The sequence below is a fragment of the Astatotilapia calliptera genome, chromosome 4 (genome assembly GCF_964374335.1).
Source record: "Astatotilapia calliptera chromosome 4, fAstCal68.1, whole genome shotgun sequence".
NCBI classification, from domain to species: Eukaryota; Metazoa; Chordata; class Actinopteri; order Cichliformes; family Cichlidae; genus Astatotilapia; species Astatotilapia calliptera.
In genome coordinates this window covers 28,653,162-28,673,548 of record NC_137425.1, presented here as the reverse complement: position 1 = coordinate 28,673,548, position 20,387 = coordinate 28,653,162, and the positions used below count along the sequence as shown (strand labels likewise).

At 41.0% G+C, this 20,387-nt stretch overlaps 1 protein-coding gene across 2 annotated transcripts in view; it reads left to right on the top strand.

Moving 5' to 3' along the window:
- Positions 1–379: 379 nt before the first annotated feature.
- Positions 380–20,387, top strand: part of pdxdc1 (pyridoxal-dependent decarboxylase domain containing 1) — a 33,159-nt gene continuing 13,151 nt past the window's right edge. Inside the window, exons 1-14 of one of the 2 annotated variants that reach the window (XM_026165898.2) lie at positions 380–566; positions 3,258–3,354; positions 3,776–3,844; positions 5,152–5,235; positions 5,330–5,476; positions 6,726–6,915; positions 7,378–7,446; positions 7,541–7,619; positions 7,836–7,920; positions 9,087–9,135; positions 9,797–9,898; positions 10,043–10,168; positions 10,750–10,800; positions 20,260–20,320. In XM_026165898.2, coding sequence (XP_026021683.1) covers positions 3,281–3,354; positions 3,776–3,844; positions 5,152–5,235; positions 5,330–5,476; positions 6,726–6,915; positions 7,378–7,446; positions 7,541–7,619; positions 7,836–7,920; positions 9,087–9,135; positions 9,797–9,898; positions 10,043–10,168; positions 10,750–10,800; positions 20,260–20,320 — 1,186 coding nt within the window. In that variant the 5' untranslated portion in view covers positions 380–566; positions 3,258–3,280. Of the gene's footprint in view, positions 567–868; positions 925–3,257; positions 3,355–3,775; positions 3,845–5,151; positions 5,236–5,329; positions 5,477–6,725; positions 6,916–7,377; positions 7,447–7,540; positions 7,620–7,835; positions 7,921–9,086; positions 9,136–9,796; positions 9,899–10,042; positions 10,169–10,749; positions 10,801–20,259; positions 20,321–20,387 lie in introns of those variants that run through there. The other variant, XM_026165899.2, reaches the window with a different exon arrangement.

The window sequence follows — 20,387 nt, the reverse complement described above, 5'->3', positions numbered from 1 at the left end:
ATTAGCAAACAAAATATCACGATACTACACAGTATCGATGTTTCCCCCCACCCCTACTGACCATGAGATAATTTCCAAGAAAAAAAAGTTAAAATGTTAATTTTATTTACTCGTTACCTTGGGGTTTTTCTCTGTTAAATTTAAAGTTTACTCCTTTTGGATCACTTTTTTCTCACTAAAAAAACATGTCCTCCCAAGGAGTAGTCTGCGATTTAACACGCTTTGTATTTTTGTTTACTTATTTATTTGTAATTTTACTGTTTTATTTCTGTGTTCGTTAAAATAGAAATTTTAAAAAATGCCACCTGGACAGTCCTGTGACAAAACCATGACGTCAGCGTTGCCAGCGTGGAACGAAGGCACGTCGCACGTCAGGTCCAGGAAGTAAACTCTCCGGTTCAGTCTGCAGGAAACTAAAAGAAGTCGGAGCAGTAAATACGTGTCCAATTCAACATTTCAGCACGCAGCTCTCCAGACCGGACACTGCGGCGTGACATAGCTACAGATTTTCTGCATCCGTTTGTCCGGGGTGCACAGCCGGCCAGCCTGTCAGCTGAGTAGTGAAGGTAAGTGAAAGAGAGGAGAGAGAGCTCGGTCCGTGCTGTGTGTGACGGACCGAGCGGGGTGGGCGCGCTTGCTCGTGTGTGTCTGTGTCCTGCAAGCTCCGCGTGCCCGCGCGGACGCACTGCTCCTATGCGCTGTCCTCTCGCCGTCTTCTGGGTGGAACCTCTACCAAACCTGTATTTCTAAGGGGACCTATGGAGCAGCCCTCGCCATAATGTACACTAAGGTGGTATGGCAGCTGGTGACACTGCTTTGCTGTCAGGCCAGGAAGGGACAGCAGCCTGATGTGACATCTACGAAACTCCTCCCCCAACAGGACAGCAGCAGTGCGCCTGTCAGAGCATAGATTTGGAGCAGATGGTAAACTTTTTTCTATTTGAAGCTACACTATCTTCTAATACAGTAATAACACTGTAGCAGGCTAAAAGAGGCCATTGTATTATTATAAAATAAAACTGTTATACAAGTCAAAACTTAATTCAAACACAATGCAAAAGTGTGTACAGCAAATATGGATTTGATTTAGGGCTTTCTATGCTTCTATGTTTATTGATAATTAATCGTTTTTGTGATTATTTTTTCTTTTTAATTGAACACAATAATGTAATAATGCACAATATTCAAACATTATCTTGTTTTCGTATACTGTATGAAATCCCCTTTGTGGAGCATTTCCTCATAAACGCATGTGATTTCAGTAGCTGTGTTTACGTGGTACAATGCATCTGGCAGGGTCTCTCGTGAAAAATTGATTCGGGGTGAGTGGATGACGTGTGATTGTGCCTCTTTACCTTACTATCTTCACCTGTGGCCACTAGCCATGACCAAAAGAATGACATCATGGATAAAAGTGGTATAAATGAGCTTTCTCCAAAAGGGACTGTCTGGCTCTCTTCAGATAAGTGAAGAGAGATCAGAAAACCACCTGCTGCATCTTAACCACGGCTGAGGTAGTTTGGCCATCTGAATGTGATGCATCCTGGCTGACTGCTAAGTGAGGTGTTTCAGACGTGTCTGACTGGGAGGAGATGACTTAATAGATGGTATATTTCTCTTTGGTATTTAGGTCACAATTAGCAGTTTTATATATATACTGGTAATATATTTGAAAAATATGACATTAGTAAATCAAATCAAATCAAATCACTTTTTATTGTCACATCACATGTGCAGGCACACTGGCACCACATCAAACACCAACATATTAATGTTGGTGTTTGATGTGGGCACACCTCCATCTGTATCTCTGCAGTAATGTTTCAAACATTAGGCTCATAAAAGTGTGTTTTGTGCAGCAGCTGTGCAGAGTAAACACAGTGAAGTTCAGATAGTCCACACACATTTGAATGCTCTACTGTATTTTACCAATGAAATGTAAGCCTGTCAAGTACATAACCTCAGAGTTACAGTGAACAGCTGCCAAATATTCAGTAGCTGGATTAAACTCTCTGGTTAATCTGTCATGGAATAAAAGGGAATGGGCCTCACCTCGTCATTGATCTGTTTGTCAGTCAGTTGTGCAATGACTGACAATGTCCAATGAGAAACGGTGTATAAACGTGGCTGTAATTGCTAAACATTTAATGCAGTACTCTTTAAGAAAAACCTATTAAATGAAAGCTGAAAGTCTGTGCTTCAAACATATTTTCACTTTGCGAAAGTCTTTTTCTCAAATCTTAGTCCTCACTATACCCCTGTGGTTTTTATTGTGTTACAGAGACAAGATGAATTTGCATGTAATGATGTGTATACAGTACATTGGATTGTAACCCCCATATTATTCATTTATTATGTATGTACTCTATAACAATAGATATCTCTTATTTACAAGTGTTAGTGAAGTGGCTGCTGGTTTAATTAGAGAAGCTATCACAATGTGTTACTGTGAGCTATCGGGCAGCATTTTTCAGTGTTTCTTAATATTTAATAGAATTAAATAGTTCATCAAGAAGGTAATGACAAGATTAATTAAGAATCACAGTAGCTATTTGTTGCATTTGTAATCACTGTAATGCTGCACTTGTGGAATCTAAAGTATTTTATGTCTTCTGTCAGAGACATGAAAATGAAAATGAATCCCAGGAATACATGTGTAATTTCTGTCATTACAATCAGCTGTGAGATAGTATGTAAATAATATAAATGTGTTAGGATATTTTTGAACTTTATAAAAGCTTCCACTGTGGTTTACATTACACTACACTACTGGTAGTGCTATGACATGGCTGGAACAATCCCCATCCCAGTCTTTGCATGTTTCTTTTCAAACTTTTTAATTTGAACCCAATTTCTTTTAGTAGAATAGATCATTTATCCATTTCCCTATGGCATAAAGTAGTTCTTTATATTTTGCTTAGACGCAGCGATTTATTGAAGCGTGTAAACACAAAAGGACAGCATTTATTTGTTAACACACTGAGCAGGCAAACGCTCTTGTCCTTTGGTAATTTTCAGGAATCGTTTTCTTGGTTTCTTGATTCCAAAACTATACAAGTAATAGCTATAGAAGTGCCAGTCCATCTGTTTGACAACATTCATAACACCACTGGAACCTCCACCATGTTGTACAGTCTGCAGAAAATCAGTGTGCTTGAATGTACATGTGCACGTTCAGTGAATGAAATTTGTCACACAAGTGAAATTGAAACAGTAATGATGATTATAAAATGTCAGTGTTTTTAAATCTCTTCCAGCGAGCACTCGCATATTAAAGAATATGGTGGACTCCACGTTGGATCAAGTGGGAAAAAATCTGAGTGAAGCCATGAGGTTCCTGGGAGAGGAACAGAGGTAAGAGTTCATCACACTGCAGGTACAAAATAATATCAGCAAACTACCAAGCAATTATCTTGAGTTAGGGATTGTGACCTCACCAATGCAATGCATTATGGGACCGCAACATACAAGTCTGAGTTATTGGAATATAGAGAGGTAGATTCTTGTTTTGGGTTTGAAAGTTTAATTGTGGACATTGGAAACTCATCATAATGTTGAGCTGCTGGGCTGTAAAATGATAACTGCACTTACACAAACCTACTGCTGCACTAAAACGTGTTTGTATTGACATTTAATGCCATAATAAAAAGATATAAAACTACTTCATATCTGAATGACCTTTATTTTTAAGATACAGAGTACAGTCAACTGCAGGGCAGAATATTACAACACGGAAAGCGAAGTAACACTTTGCAAAATCTGTTTGTTTATTTAGAGAGCCGGAGGCAGCAACAGAGAGACAGCATTTCAGCAGAAGCTGCATCCCTGGACCCCTTCAGGGAGAGTAAGGCACACACACACACACGACAAAAACACATACACTCATATTCACACACAGGCAGTTCAGGTTGAAGATTGTTTTCTTGGCAGTTGTGATATACAGAAGTAAATTCTAATTGTCTTGTTAATGTGGGAGAAAGAACATGGAATCCTCTTTTTTCACAATACTGCGTTTGTTAAGAATTCACAGTGCTTCACTTGTTCCACATTTTATCGTGTTACCCTTATGAGATGTATGTATTAAAATGTAGTAATGTAAACCTCTATACATAATGACAATGTGAAAAAAAATTGCTTGAAATTGTTGCAAATTTCTTAAAAATAAAAAAACAACATAAATATTCACTGCCTTTGTCATTCGAGTCCACCTGTTATAAATTCAGTTAACTGGACATGATTTGGAAACGCTCACCCCTGTCAGTATAAGGTCCCATATCAGAGCACAAACTGAGCCATAAAGTCCAGTGTGTTGTGTGAGGACCTCTAAGACAGGATTGTATCAAAGCACAGATCTGGGAAAGGCTACAGAAAAGTTCTGCAGTATTAAAGGCCCTAATGAGCACAGTGGCCTCCATGATGAAGGAGTTTGGAGCCAGCAGGACTCTTCCTACAGCTGGACCTCTGACAGAGCTCCAGCATTGCTCTGTAGAGAAATGAGAACCTTCCAGGAGGATAGCCATTTCTGTTGCCAGTCAGGTCTGTATGGTAGAGGGGGCAGATGGAACCCAAGCCTCAGTAAAATACACATGACAGCCTGACTGGAGGAAACCAGGCACTGCTCGACACTTTGCCAAAACCATCCCTGCAGTGAAGTATGGTGGTGGCAGCATCATGCTGTGGGGCAGCAGGAACGATGCAGGAATGTACAGAGACATCTTTTGTGTGCGGAAAACATGTAATCCATTTTAGAGAAAGGCTGTAGCATGGTTAAATGTGAAACAAATCAAGCACTGGGAATACTTTCCAGATGCACTCCATTTATCAGTGTTGAGTCTGTGTGGATCAGAGAAAAAAATACATTTAAACTTGTGCGTCCTGATTTAAATTTTATTTTTTTTGAAGTCACTGAACTGATACCAGCAATACCAGTGAATCAGCACTGGAAACGAGAGACGGCAGAATATTTTCTGAATAGGCAAAGATAAGTCCTACTTCTCAACAAGTTTCAAAGTGAATATAAAGGGAGGGATAGAGAGAAGCTGACAGGGAACGCTTTGTTGTTGGACTTTTAGATTTTGCTCCACTCACTTCAGTACATTATAGTACATTTGATATGAACTGTGAGAACTGTTCCTCATGTCTCCTGTGCAGTGGTCAGGATGTTGCCACTGTACTGCGCCTGGTTCATAACCTTATTCATGAAGAGGAGGATGAAGAGGATAAACCCAGTCAGAAGTAAGTCAGTTTTATTTACATACCGCCATTTCACAATAATAGTCCGCACAAGGCTAATCAGAAAAGGCTCATCAGAAAGTGCTGTGTTCAACAGGATGCAGAATGTGGGTGAACACGGTCAGATGGCATTGCTGGGTCACAGCCTGGCAGCCTACATCTCAATGATGGACAAAGAACAACTGCGAAAGCTGACCACTCGGATCCAGTCTGACACCACCCTGTGGCTCTGCAGGCTCTTCAGGTATGACCCTGCAGCTGTGTGTCTGTGGAAATCACCATCATGCACATGCCATATGACATCTTGTCTTAATTATTAAAAGATTTCTGAAAATGAGGTCTACAAACATGCTGACTTGGTGACTTCTTCAGACTGATAATAACAGGACCAATTCCTTTTCGCTACAGACTTCATGAAATATTTACAGAAGAATAAGAAGTATTGTTTGAATTGATATTGTTTCTACAAAGCAAGTTTTGATTTTGCAAGGCCTGACGAGGAAGGCACCAGGGGCACCTCTACATTATGTTTTGGAGGCCACCTTTCCAGCTCCCCTCTTCATGCAAATGAGCTTGCTATTTTTTAAAATAAAATCTTAAAAATATGCCAATATAGAACAGAGTCCTAATATACTGCCGTTATATTTAGCATCTAATTTTTAACAGTTCTTCACTCGTCTCCATCGAGTCAACCCTCCCTGCACTCCCTGCTTCACCTCTCTTGTGCACTGTCTATTGCTTCGGTTGGTTATCCACGGGTATTTAAACTCATCCAGCTTCACTCTTATACCTGTCTCCCTCTCATTCACACGCATATATTTGTCTTGTTTCTATTGACTTTATCTCTACCATTCCACGCTCTCTTATACATCTGCGAACACCGCAGAGACTCCGGCCTGACCTCAAGTGTTAACCTATCCATCACCAGTGAAAGCAAGAAGGGGCTCAGAACTGATTGTTGATGTAATCCCACTCGCATCTTGAACCCATCTGTAACACTAGACATCTCAGCACTGTGTTGCTGTCCTCATTTCATGTCCTGTACCGGCCTCATATATACGTCTCTGCCACTACTGACTTCCTCATGTACTGCCACAGTTGCTCTCTTGGCACCCTATCGTATGCTTTCTCTAGATCTACAACAGCACAGTGCAGCTCTTTATCGCCTTTTCTATATTTCTCAATGAACACTCTCAAAGTGTTCTCATCCTAACCTGGCTTTATCAAGTCTTTCTCATAGCGTCATAAATGGCCTGTATTTGTATAGCGCTTTACTTAGTCCCTAAGGAGCCCAAAGCACTTTACACTACATTCAGTCATCCACACATTCACACACTGGTGATGGCAAGCTACATTGTTGCCACAGCTGCCCTGGGGCGCATTGCTGAATCAAAACAACAGAAATATTTCTCATAATGAAATTTGCTTATTTGGACTATTACTTTAATCCTTTTGCACTGTCCAACCGTCCATGCTGCTCATCTGTTCCTCAGGTATGAGAATGGGTCTACCTGCTTTCATGAGGATGACAGGGATGGCCTTGTAAAAGTGTGCCGGCTCGTTATCAACGCTCGCTATGAAGAATATGCCACTGAGGGTTATGTGGTCCTAAACACCAGGCAGCCAGTCATCTATCAGAGTGCCTCCTGCAGGCCTGGTCTCGGACAGCATCTGTGCAGCCAGGTAGGATGGCTGGGACACACGAGCTTTAAAAAAGGCGTGTGTAAATACTTTATAGGAATACACCTAAAGTCACGGTAATGGCAGATCCAATCCTACACTACCAACTAATTTTAGAAGTAGAGCACTATTCCTTTAGTTTTGGGGTGATTAATCATACATTTTTTGTCAATGTATGTAACAATGTGTTTACCTAGCATGATTGCTTCGAGGGGAAAGGCACCAGAGATGACACTGCTTTTATCCTTTGATTCCACTTTTTTTTTTAAATCAAACCTGAAATAATAATATTGTAACTTATACACTTCAGACTTTTTCCTTCATTTTTCCTTTGTTTTTGTTTTTGTTTTTTTTGGGGGGGGGGGGGGTGGAAGGACAGTATTACCATTATATAGGATCTCTTGTACTTCATCCAGTTGAATACACAATAGATAGTGATTTTCATGCCAGTGTTTGTATCATTAGCTTGGCCTGCCTCTCTCCAGTTTGTGCACAGTGCCATGCAACACCCTCTTTGGATCCCAACACCAAATGGTAGGAGAACACAGATTAGAAAAACACATACACCTATCTGTCAGGTAGTTTAGATAAAAACTATTTTGGCTTGGATCCTTTTTGTCATCGTCAGGATGTTGCCCTGTTGGAAAAACTCATCAAAGAGGACATAAATGCAGGGAAGCTTCCTTTGTTGCTGATTGCCAATGCAGGTAAATGACAGTCACAGTTTATACATTGCACTTTATATATGTCTGTGCTTAAAGAGTTAAAGATGATACATTTGATGGTAAAACAGCAATTCAGAATGCAGAGAATACTCTGCATTTTGAATATGAACTTCAGTGACTTAATTATATGTTTTTGATATATTTCCATTCATCCAACCATCCATTCTCTTCCACTTATCCATTATTTTAATTTTTCAGGTACCCCTGGAGCAGGGCACACAGACAAGTTAGGTCGACTGAAGGAACTGTGTGATCAGTACAACATGTGGCTTCATGTAGAGGGGTGGGTAGCTCCTGTCAACCTCTAAAATAGATGGATTGCAAAAACAAAACAATTTCAAATGGATGTTTAGACTGATTTTATATTCATGCAAAGTACATTTTCGATGACCCAGCTTCTGTGATATTATGGTGGCTCGAAAATGATACTTGGTTGCTGCCAAGCAGCTGAAAAAAAGAAGCCAATTTGTTTGGATCAATCCGAACACTATCTGTCAGGTTATGTGGGTTATTGTTGAGGCAGCAGTCTAAGCAGATATGCTCAGACCTGACTCTGGGCATAGACTACCATGACCTGGATGACTGTGAACCTTCATGGACATGTGTGAAACATTTGACATCAGTGAGCCGTCCCAGTCATACGTTCAAATCACCCCAACTGCTCCTTGCTCTCCACACTCTAAGCCCCTTCTCAATGGACGAGCTCTTTATCACTAGCCCTTTCTCCAAGGAAGAGCTCAACTACATTTCTGAGAAAACTAATTTCCACTTCTTGTATTTGCAATATCATCATTTCAGTCAATACCCAGAGCTCAAGGACATATCAAAGGGAAGAGAGTCGCTCAATCAGTGAATTGTCATCTTTACTTTCACATTCAGCTCACTCTTCACCATAGTCAATCAGTACAATTCTGCTATCTGTCTCTCACTCAACTCCCTCCTTACTCTTGAATAAAGCCCCAGAAACCTAGACAGGGTACTCCATCCTTTTCCAGCTGAGAACCATGGCCTAAGACTTGGAGGTTCTCCAGTCTTTGCCTAGTGAGGCTAACATAACCACGTCATCTGCAAAAAATAGACAGGTAAGTAGAGCAACACTTCCCCCTGATGGTTTGCCAGAATTGCTTTGAGGCAGACTGAAAGCCTATATTCGTGGCCTAACCAAACCAAACCACCCCTGCCTGCTGCCTCTCACCAAAGACAACTTCAAAAGAACAAAATTGAGCTCTTCTTCAGGAGACCGGTTCCAGAAATCTAGCTGTGTATTGACGTGATCCCAATTATGTCTAACTCTCTTGTCTTCATCCATTTTCTTACCTGTACAATTATAGCAAAAGCTTGGTTTGCACTGCTCTTTGCCACTAATTCTTGAAGAAAAAGTGGAGTTGTTTTTTTTTAAAATTTACATCGCTGCTGTAATGTTAGCTGATTATGTGTTTTCTTTTTCAGGGTTAATCTGGCAACCCTAGCACTGGGTCAGGTCACCTCTTCTATCATGGTAAACTTATATTAAAATCTATCCAATATGGGGTTATACTACAACTGTAAAAAAAGAAAGCACACTCCATTGAAATTCAAAGGTTTTACATATCAGGACTTAATAAAAAAATTTTTTTTACCGGATTCCCGTTCTTGTGTCCTATGGTAAATGCCAGTTAGGATCCATGTTGCCAGGCAGTGAGCACAGGGCAAACTAGAGGATATTGGGCACTTTACTGTTACCAGTACTACCTTCTATGACAATCTTTTGGCAATTGGAGGTGTTGGACTACCTGTGGGACCTCCATAGGATCCAGATACCATCTCATGCTGCCAGTAGTGACACTGACCCCAGTCAAATGTAAAACAGTCAGCTTTGGCGGTTGTCTCATTGTCGCCCCTCTAGTGCACTTGTGTTCATTAACACTAGAGCAGTTGAAACTGATGACCAACCCCTTTTACTACTTACCAGATATATCCCAAAAGTTTGAATGTCTTGATTCTTCACTGATTAAAAGTGTTCCTTTAATTTGTTTTGAAGATACAAGTGAAAGTTTAGAAACTCAACAGAAATAAGAGCACTTGATTCTCTCCTTCCCACAGCCTCCAATGTATGCGCCATTCTTGTAAGTGTTAATGTAAGTTCTGTGTATCGGTATTGGTCTTTCATGTCTCTGCAGGCAGCCACCAGAAGTGACAGTATGACACTGACACCAGGTCCGTGGCTAGGACTGCCGGCTGTGACTGCTGTCACCCTCTACAGACATGAAGACCCTGCACTGGTGGGCTGACATCATTTTCAGAGAAACTGAAAGAGTGCATATTGTGATCACTTTTGTGACATCTTTTGGTGATCCAGTGGGGTCTTGGGAATTATGTTTGTGCAACTCCCTCATTGCGCTGCGTCTCTGTACTGTGTCTCCCAGTCTCTGGCAGCAGGTTTAACTTCCAGCCACCCTGTGGAGAAGCTACGGGCACTGCCTCTCTGGCTGTCCCTACAGTACCTTGGTCACAATGGAATTGTTCAGAAGATAAAACACGCTACTACTCTGGTGAGGATTACTAATATAGGAAATATGTCTAGGATATGTACATAGCTACATTTCCTATATAAAATGTCAACGCGTCATCTTAAAGACTGCCTTATTGGTTTGTCAAAGCAGAAAACACAGTTACAACCAATGCCCTTTATTTTGCATAGCCATTGTACAGTTTCAGGACCATGGAGGAGCCTGTGATTCAGTATTGAGTCTTCTGTCAGTACAGAATGTTATATGTCACAAGATCGGTTCATTGGTTCAATAGACTAACATTAGTTTTTGTTAGCTAACTAGTAAAAGAACCAATAATTCGTTTTCATTCCTCCCCATATCAACAACCTCCATGTGTAGAACACAAAGAAGCCATCATTTTGTGTGCATGATTACACACATGATTGCTTTGCAATGGCTTTGCAATGATGGCTTTGCAATCACAGTGATTTACTGTCTGCTCTTGAAACAACTGCTCGCTTGAATCAACTGTCTGTTTACAGGAAGAGGGTCCTAAGGCGATTGGTTAAAAGTTTACATTTATTTCAGGAATGAATGCATGACATGTTTGCACATTTGACTTCTTTTTGTCTCCCTCCTAGAGCCAGCTGTTCCTTCAGAAAGTACAATCTCTAACCTGTATCAAAACATTGGTAGGTGAATTTTTCATGTTCTGAAATTAATCATGATGTGTACCATACTAAAATGTGCAGACTTAGCTCAAAATGAAGGATGGCTTCTACGAGTAATGTTAATGAATATGAAGGAATTCGTTTTTAGCAACTGATTACAAAATATCCAGATGCACCTCAGTAAAAAACCCAACGCAACAAGCAAACAAAAAAAAAAAAAAACGCCACAATTTTGCAGTGTGCAATGATGAAACTGAATATCATTTGCTGAAGTAATAGTTTGTTAAAGTATTTAAATTAGTGTGTGACAAAAATTGTCCAAGATGAGCCGTAAATATCAACAGGATTACAAAATACCTTTTAAGATGAAAGATGTGAAGATGGGTGTGTATTATGGTGTAGAGATGGCACGATACCACTTTATGTCCGACACAATACCGATATCATAAATTTAGATATCTGCCGATACCGATATGAATCCGATAAAGTGTATTTTTTAATCAATAAAACTGTTTTTTTTAATATCTTGCTGCATTTTGTATAAGTTCATACTCAAGTTTAATAAAAAAAACACTAAAGCTATTTAGTTATACCTGTATGCAAATAATACACTGCACCCAAAATATTTCATAGTTCAGCAATACTGATCAATCTAATAAACTTAAACCTGCACCATCCTCCCTATTCTGGTATTTTAGAGAGTACTTAGCAGAAAAATTTAGCAGCCTAACTAATAGGGCTGCCAACTCCCAGCAAAAGAAAAAAACATAGGGAGCCACACCCCACCCTCCACCTCATGATGCTTAATCAACGTAATCAACTTTATTTTGATGCAGTGTGAAAGAAATTGCACAGAAATCAATTATTTTCAAGAGTAATTAAATAGATTCAACATCTCTCTTCAACAGAATTGCAGACTGCACAGATGGTACCTTCTCAAAGGAAAAAGTACTGTAGCTTACTAGGATATATTAGACTTTATAGTTACTATATACAGTAATGGACTTCTATATTCTTTTACATCAGATAAAAAACTTTGGGTGTAAGATTCAGATAATTATTTATTAAAAGCCAGACATTTTAAATGAGAATAAGAAAGAAAAGTATGTCTTTGTGCCCCCCTTTCCCTGTTAATGGCCTAACTGCCCCCCTGGCTAAACTTTGCTAGACCCGCCCCTGCACAGTTACCAGCCGTCAGCTACGTAGAAAAGGATCCTGGTGTGGAAAGTAATATTAAATAAAATCTAACAGCAGTTTATCAAGCTTAAACATGCTGCTGTTGTTTAGCCGCTGGTTTCCTCTTTCTGGTGCAAAGTGGGCCAAAAACAAACAAGAGAGAAAAGCCGATCAGCTGATCATTGATCAGTTTCATGATTGCAGTAGCAACAGGAGAGGGAGGGAGAGAGAAGAGGCAGTCGCTCCATATATCAGTTGTTAAGCTTAACGTGGGAATGCTTTACTAACATTCAGAGATGAACTTACACACTTTCTTTACTTCTCGCTGGGATAACTTTCTCGGAGATGAAATGCCGGTTTGGTAGCGAGGCTCCAAATGCTCAACCAGACCGCCGACAGGTCTCGCAGACCACAGCCGCTGAGTTACGCCGTGTCGCAAGCTTTGTGAGATGCTTTCCTGATATTTAATGGATCGGATTACATTTTTTTATTTCTCTCCGATATCCGATCCAGTAATTTAGGTCAGTATCAGACCGATACGTAATATCGGATCGGTCCATCCCTATTATGGTGTATTAGGGCCAGGTTTTTATGTATAATAATTATTTGTAAAATGTGTGATTTAAACAAAATATATATATCTTGGGATCTGCTGAAATCCTGAATGCTGAAATGCTGAAAATTGGAAGCAACCTTTGAATCTTATTAGCTCAGAACTGAATAAAATATATATATTTTTAAATGTGACATAAATTGCCAGTAGCATTTGAATAAGACAAAAGTAAGGGATAAATTAAATATTAGGATGCACAGTAGGATTGTACACGACTAGTTGACTAGATATCTGATCGTTGCTATGGTCACACATACTAGTTGTTTAATCTCATTGTTAATTTTAACTGATGGTCAGTTTGGGTAAATAGCTGTGTCATAAATGTTATGCAGCTCTCTGCATTGTTGTTGAAAAGTCTGATCTTTTTGTTAACACTATTGTTGTTAGTTCTTTTAAAGACAACACAATGAGAATGTGGATAGAAGCCGATATGAGCTTTTTTAAAGGTGGATGGGCTCTCCCTTGGCAATAGTGTGAGGAGTTGAGTGATTCAGGAGGGGCCCCAAGTAGAGCTGCTACTCCACCACATCAAAAAAGCCAGCTATGGCAGTCACATCCTAGGTAAGGTGTTCAGGCTGGCCATGTCCCACCGAGGGGATAGATACAGGACATGCTGGAGAGAAATTATGTCTCTCGGTTGGCCTGGGAACACCACATAAGGTGGAGAAGGTTGCTAGAGAGACGGAAGTCTTGTCGTGACACTTTCCATTCGCAAGTTATTAGTTGTTTGGATATGAATTTGTCATATTTCAACTTTTTTGTAACATATTAAACACTGATTTGTTTTAATGTTCTTCTTCTTTGTTTGTTTGGAATATAATGTGGAATATTCATAATGCACAATGCGAGGTGCCACACAGGTAAGTGGCATGAGTCATTATTGAAGGATGTGATTAGTGACCCCCAACATGAAGATGGTTTTGTGTATTCCACGGGCTAGTTGTCAGGCGGCTTTTGCCTCCTGGTAGGGTCTTCCTTGGCAAATTGGTCCTGGGTGAGGGGCCAGACAAAGAGCATTACAGAAGACCCGTATGAGTGTAAGATCAAGGGAACCGTTCACCCTTCCCAGGATGGAGTTACTGGACCCCCAACCTGAAGCCAAGCCCGTGCAGGGGAGCTGAGGGAGAGCGCCTGGGGGCCAGGCCTCAACCCATGGGGCCTGGCCGGGTGCAGCCTGAAGAAGGGACATGGGTCCACACTCCTGTATGCTTACCACCTGCAGGATGCTCTTTCCCCACCTCTCTGGTGGGGAAAGAGCCTGAGCTAGTGTGTGAGGTTGAGAGATAATGACTAGATATAGTTGGACTCACCTCAACACAGGATTTAGGCTCTGGAACCAGTCTCCTGAAGAGGGCTGGACTATGTCCCAGTCTGGAGTTGCCCTTTGTGAGAGGCAGTGGGCTCGGGTGGGTATCTTGGTATCCCCTCACCTTGCTGCCTGTATATTGGAGGTTTTTCCAGTGGACAAGGGGGGTTAGCTCATTTATGCACCAAATGACAGTTCACAGTACCCGGCCTTGAAAACCCTTGGTGGGGTGCTTGAGAGTGCTTCACCTGGGGACTCAGTGAGACCTGAGGAAGGGGCGTGACTAAGAGGAATGGCCTGCCTAATCTGAACCTGAGTGATGTTCTGTTACTGGACTCTTGTGCAAACCACACTTTGTCCATAACAAATACCGTGTTAGAACCTAAAGGTGTCCATGAGTACATGTGGCACCAGGACACTCTTGGACACTTGGGTGTCCAAGAGAGGGGCTGAGCTGAGCTGTCAACTGATCAGCATTCTCCCCCACCACCTAATCCAACTCAACATCAGTGGTGGGGGAGGATGCTGGACAGACCTGGCACACCTAAACATATAGTGAGGGTGGTCTGGGAATGCCGAGCAGAGGCCCTGGTCCCGAGATCTTCAATTTGCACCTTAGGCAGAGCTTCTAAAGGGAGAGGTGGCATTCCAAGGGAGACTAGGGACATTGAGTTCAAATGAATCATGTGCAGCACCTCTGTTGCTGAGGCTGCTGCACTGGGCTGCAGCCACAAACCACCTGTCATGGTGGTAACCGGATGGTGGACACCGGACCACACTGTGTATAGTGCAGAAGTTCACATACAGTGGGGCAAAAAAGTATTTAGTCAGCCACCGATTGTGCAAGTTTCCTCACCTAAAATGATGACAGAGGTCAGTAATTTGCACCAGAGGTACACTTCAACTGTGAGAGACAGAATGTGAAAAAAAAATCCATGAATTCACATGGTAGGATTTGTAAAGAATTTATACGTAAATTAGGGTGGAAAATAAGTATTTGGTCACCTCAAACAAGGAAAATCTCTGGCTCTCACAGACCTGTAACGTCTTCTGTAAGAAGCTTTTCTGTCCCCCACTCGTTACCTGTATGAATGGCACCTGTTTGAACTCATCATCTGTATAAAAGACACCTGTCCACAGCCTCAAACAGTCAGACTCCAAACTCCAAAATGATCATGAGAACGGTGAGCAAAGATCCCAGAACCACACGGGGGGACCTGGTGAATGACCTGCAGAGAGCTGGGACCAAAGTAACAAAGGTCACCATCAGTAACACACTACAACGGCAGGGAATCAAATCCCGCAGTGCCAGACGTGTTCCGCTGCTGAAGCCAGTGCATGTCCAGGCCCGTCTGAAGTTTGCCAGAGAGCACATGGATGATACAGCAGAGGATTGGGAGAATGTCATGTGGTCAGATGAAACCAAAGTAGAACTTTTTGGTATAAACTCAACTCGTCGTGTTTGGAGGAAGAAGAATACTGAGTTGCATCCCAAGAACACCATACCTACTGTGAAGCATGGGGGTGGAAACATCATGCTATGGGGCTGTTTTTCTGCCAAGGGGACAGGACGACTGATCCGTGTTAAGGACAGAATGAATGGGGCCATGTATCGTGAGATTTTGAGCCAAAACCTCCTTCCATCAGTGAGAACTTTGAAGATGAAACGAGGCTGGGTCTTCCAACATGACAATGATCCAAAACACACCGCCCGGGCAACAAAGGAGTGGCTCCGTAAGAAGCATTTGAAAGTCCTGGAGTGGCCTAGCCAGTCTCCAGACCTCAACCCCATAGGAAATCTGTGGCGGGAGTTGAAAGTCCGTGTTGCTCGGCGACAGCCCCAAAACATCACTGCTCTCGAGAAGATCTGCATGGAGGAATGGGCCAAAATACCAGCTACTGTGTGTGCAAACCTGGTAAAGACCTATAGTAAACGTTTGACCTTTGTTATTGCCAACAAAGGTTATGTTACAAAGTATTGAGTTGTATTTTTGTTATTGACCAAATACTTATTTTCCACCCTGATTTACGAATAAATTCTTTACAAATCCTACCATGTGGATTCATGGATTTTTTTTTCACATTCTGTCTCTCACAGTTGAAGTGTACCTCTGGTGCAAATTACTGACCGCTGTCATCATTTTAGGTGGGGGAACTTGCACAATCGGTGGCTGACTAAATACTTTTTTGCCCCACTGTAGCTCCCATGACAGGGTGGAGTGCTCCTGACTTCAAATAAGTATATTGTTAGACAGTAAACGGAATACTTTTTACGGACCTTCTTAATCCCAGTGATATATAATAGAGGAAGTAGAGGAGGAGGATGAGGAAGGTGACTCATCCATCACTGAGGCAGCTCCTTGGTGGCAGAACACCTATCACATTAAAAAATTCTACTTCACCAGCAAACAAAAATCCAGATGAATTCATGGTGTCTCACTTTTTACTTGTATAACCACAACAGAGGCAGTGCAGACTGTCAAATAAAGGCAAATACAGCAAGACAGCTCCTTACACAACACACCAGCTTTATCCCTGATCAGATTTGCACACTGTTAGCCCTCTGCCTTACTGCCACATATTTTAAGTACGAGGATTTCTATAGACAAAAGCATGAATGTGCCATGGGCTCCCCAGTATGAACCACTATATCGAACCTTTACATTAGAGGAAGCTCTTGGCTCTTTCAAAGTGATAACATCTAGCGACTGATACAGATAGTTGGATGATATTTGGGTCAAAACCTGTGCTGTTCACATCAACTCAGTGGAAATAAAAAGTTCATCTTGAAAGATACAAAAGATAATCGTTTTCTGTTTCTGGCCTGTGCTGTTGGATTTGAGGAGGATGGAAGGCTCAACACAAGTACTCGACAAAACTCCCTAAAAAAAAAAAAAAGCTAAGGGAAATAGTTATATACTGTGCAATGCAGCAAGGAGTGCACAGACCTCAACACTGGAGAAACAACAGCAGCCAGATAGCAAAACATAGAAGAGCTACCTTGACAGGACAAGGCTCAGCTCTACACCTAGACTCAAAGGATAAAGGTCACTCACTTGAGGACACCACTGTTCATGTTTTGTAAGACAGATGGTTTGAACGAGAAGTTCACATAGTTCGCATGACAGGGTGTTCTCACCTGAAACTTTTGGTGGCAATAAACCACACCTTTTTTCACACTTTGGCTCATGTGATGACACACTTGATTAATAGTGGGTCCATGACTTCATTCTAGTCTTTTTCGTAAATTGTGGTTATTTGTGGCAACTTGATCAAATGGTCAATAAGATTTAAAACACGTGGAACAGAGGCTAATTACTTTCATAAGGCTGGAAAGAAAATGACTCTGAGAGAGTGATGTTGACAGAATTGAGTTTGACAGCGTGGGAAAGTAAAAGCAATATGAAGCATAAAATCACAGTCTATACAGATGCAGTGAACATTTAGTGTTCTGCTAATGAGCTCTATGGGCATATGTGTGTGTGAGAGAGAGAGAGAGAGAGAGAGAGAGAGACTTCCTTTTTGTATGTTTGTATAACTGTAGTTATAGTCAGTGTGGGTTACTTTGGTTCCAGGGTGTGGTGTCGCCGATTCCACCCATCTCCAGGGCTTCTCTGCAGGATGTTCTGGGTTCTCTCATGCTGTCTATTGTACGTGGGGCCAAGCCTCTGCCCATCTTCCTCTCTACTCTTTCCCCAGTCCCCTCTGTCCTCCCTTTTCTTGTTTTGATTTTCTTCTTACTATTAATCACCATTTCCCTTCACCTACATCAGCTCAACAGTCTTCATTGGCTAATGGATGGACCACTTCTTCTTAATTGTTTATGTTATTCATAACTCAGGCATGTTCTTTGAGGTACTTCAGAGAATGCCTCTCTACACTCGAGTTGTTGCATTTGAAAAAAATAATTGAGTCATGCACCCGTGCCTTTACTTGGCACTTAAATACATGTCGATGTAAGAGTATTGATGTTACTAGAACTACAACTTTTTTCAGTCCACTAAGCTTGCAGAAATAAGTAGTAAATAAGGTATTTCTTCAGCTGTTAAACATGATGCATAATCCTCAGTTATGGGGTTGTTGTCAGGAGTTTACATATAAATTTGGGCTTTTAATTATTTCTTTGAACTGTTCTTTTTTCATGATGGGAGATTATGCAGCATACAACTTTAATAACTTGGGTTTTAATTGGATATTTCCTCTAATCAAACGTGCACATAAGGGCTCAGATATATGCATACACATAAATATGTCATTTTAATGGCTTGGTTTTCTGGCAAAGACACAGCTTTTAAGTATAATGGACAAATCTGAGGTCAGGGCATTAGAAAGGCCAGAAGCTTAATATTAGCCTGCTTTGGTTATTCCAAAAACAGTTTTGATATGAGTTTGGGATCACTATCCTGTTGGAACACCCTAGTGTGTAAGTTTCAATTGTCTAGCTGTTGATTGGAGTCAAGTTGAAGATTTTCAAGGTAGGCCCCCTTTCTTCATTATTCAGCTGACTTTGTGCAATGTATCAGTACCACTAGCAGCAGAATAGCCCCAGACCGTCATACTGCTTGAGAGTTGGTTCAATGTTTTTAGTTTTGAAAGCCTTACCTTTGTCCTTCTAAACCTTGGGGTTGCTGTAGAGCAAGTAAGGTGTGTGAATATTAGGTAAAAGGCACTTAGGTGTAGAAAAAAGTTCCTTTATGAATAGGTCTGAATGAGGCATGTTGTATAAAGGACTGAGATGAATTCTACTACTTACTAACATTCTCAGAGCTTTCCTTGAGGCATCCTTGGTTTTGCAATATGATAGCTATTATTGTTTAAAAGAAGATACAAGCTGAGAACAAAACCCTATCTACTTACTGCCCCTAGTTTGGAGGTGTGAAAAACTTGGATAATATAAAAATGAATGGCCAGTTCTGCCAGATTGAAGGGGTTCACCCATGCCTTGAAATTTCACTTGGATAAAAGAACAATGTGTCTTTAACAACCCAAGCATATTTGAACTAATTATGACCCTTACATCAAAAGCAGAAACAGTAACCTTCATTTCAGTTCAGTTCCCAGGCATGATGCTTGCCTTAACCTATCAACTGAATGTCACTGTCTTTGTGTTTTAGCAAAAGATGACTTGTACCACGTGCTGATTCGCTGAGATCAACTGTCTGTTTAATTGAACTCTGGCTAATCCACTAAGCTTGTCTCTAACATTAAACACGCATGTAGTGTTATATTCTCAGAACTGCTTTGTCCAGCTGTGCAGTTCAGACTTTTAAAAAACGGTTTTACAGTGATATTGGAGCAATGCTGCTCGGAGTTCTATAATGATCATTTGATGGCAACCATGGACCACTGGTTCTACTTGACCTGCAGGGAACTGATTAAGTTCTCATTAGAACTAGTTGCCCTGAAGCAGTGGTTCCCAACCCCCAGGCCACGGACCGGTACCGGTCCATGAGTTGTTTGATACCGGGCCGCAAGAATTGAGGCTTGGGTGTTCATTAACTCGGTTTCCCTGGGTCTTTTCCCGTGTTGTCGTTGTGTGTCTTATTTTGAAAGAAATATTTGTGCGTTACCATAGCAACCAGAGAGCATTAAGGGGCAGAGAGGAGGATGTTACTCTCAATGTTGTTGGTGCATTTTTAGGAGGACGCTGCTAATAAAGTTACACAATTACACAGTGAATTGACGTTTATTATTATATTTACAAAATACCACAGTTTTCGTCTTGGTCCTATCATTTTATTTTGTTGTACTTATCCATGGCACCGTAAAGGCTGGTCCGTGAAAATATTGTCAGACATTAAATCGGTCCATGGTGCAAAAAAGGTTGGGGACCACTGATCTAAAGGGAGCCAATGCATTTATATGCAAAATATCTCCTCAGGATGTTTTGCATATAAACTGCTTTTTTGGACCAAGCCGTCAGCAAACACTAAAAGCTGAGTGTTTCAGTCCATCTTATATTTTTTTTATTCATTTGTTTAGTATACATCCATTCATGATGGCATCATGTTTCCAGTTAAAACTAGCTGGCATCAAGTTAAACCAACATTTAACCAGTTCTTTATTGGTCAAAGTGTTCGTTTAGTGGCCAGTTTATTTGACCAGCTAAATCCTCTAAGCTGGAGCTTTGATTTGGCTGCTTCATACTGTGAGACAAGGACTCACTTTACCACCACCATACAGATATTACTTGATAAGTAATACAGAACCTCTATGTCCATCCATTACCACAGACATAATACATTCAGAAACCATGGACACCAAGCGTTGATGGTTAAATATGTGTTTACACTGCACCCTTTCATTTTATGTTAACTGTTTCTCCATGTTAAAAAGTTACGATGTGAGTAAGGATGCCTGACCTGTATCTTTGTTTGTCCTACAGGTTGAGGATGAATCAGACTCTCCTGTGGTGCTATTCAAATTTAACCAAGAAGAAAGTATTGGTAAGACTTTCATGCTCTCAAAATGCAAAAATAAATCAGAAGTTCTATTAAAGACTAAGGATAAGAT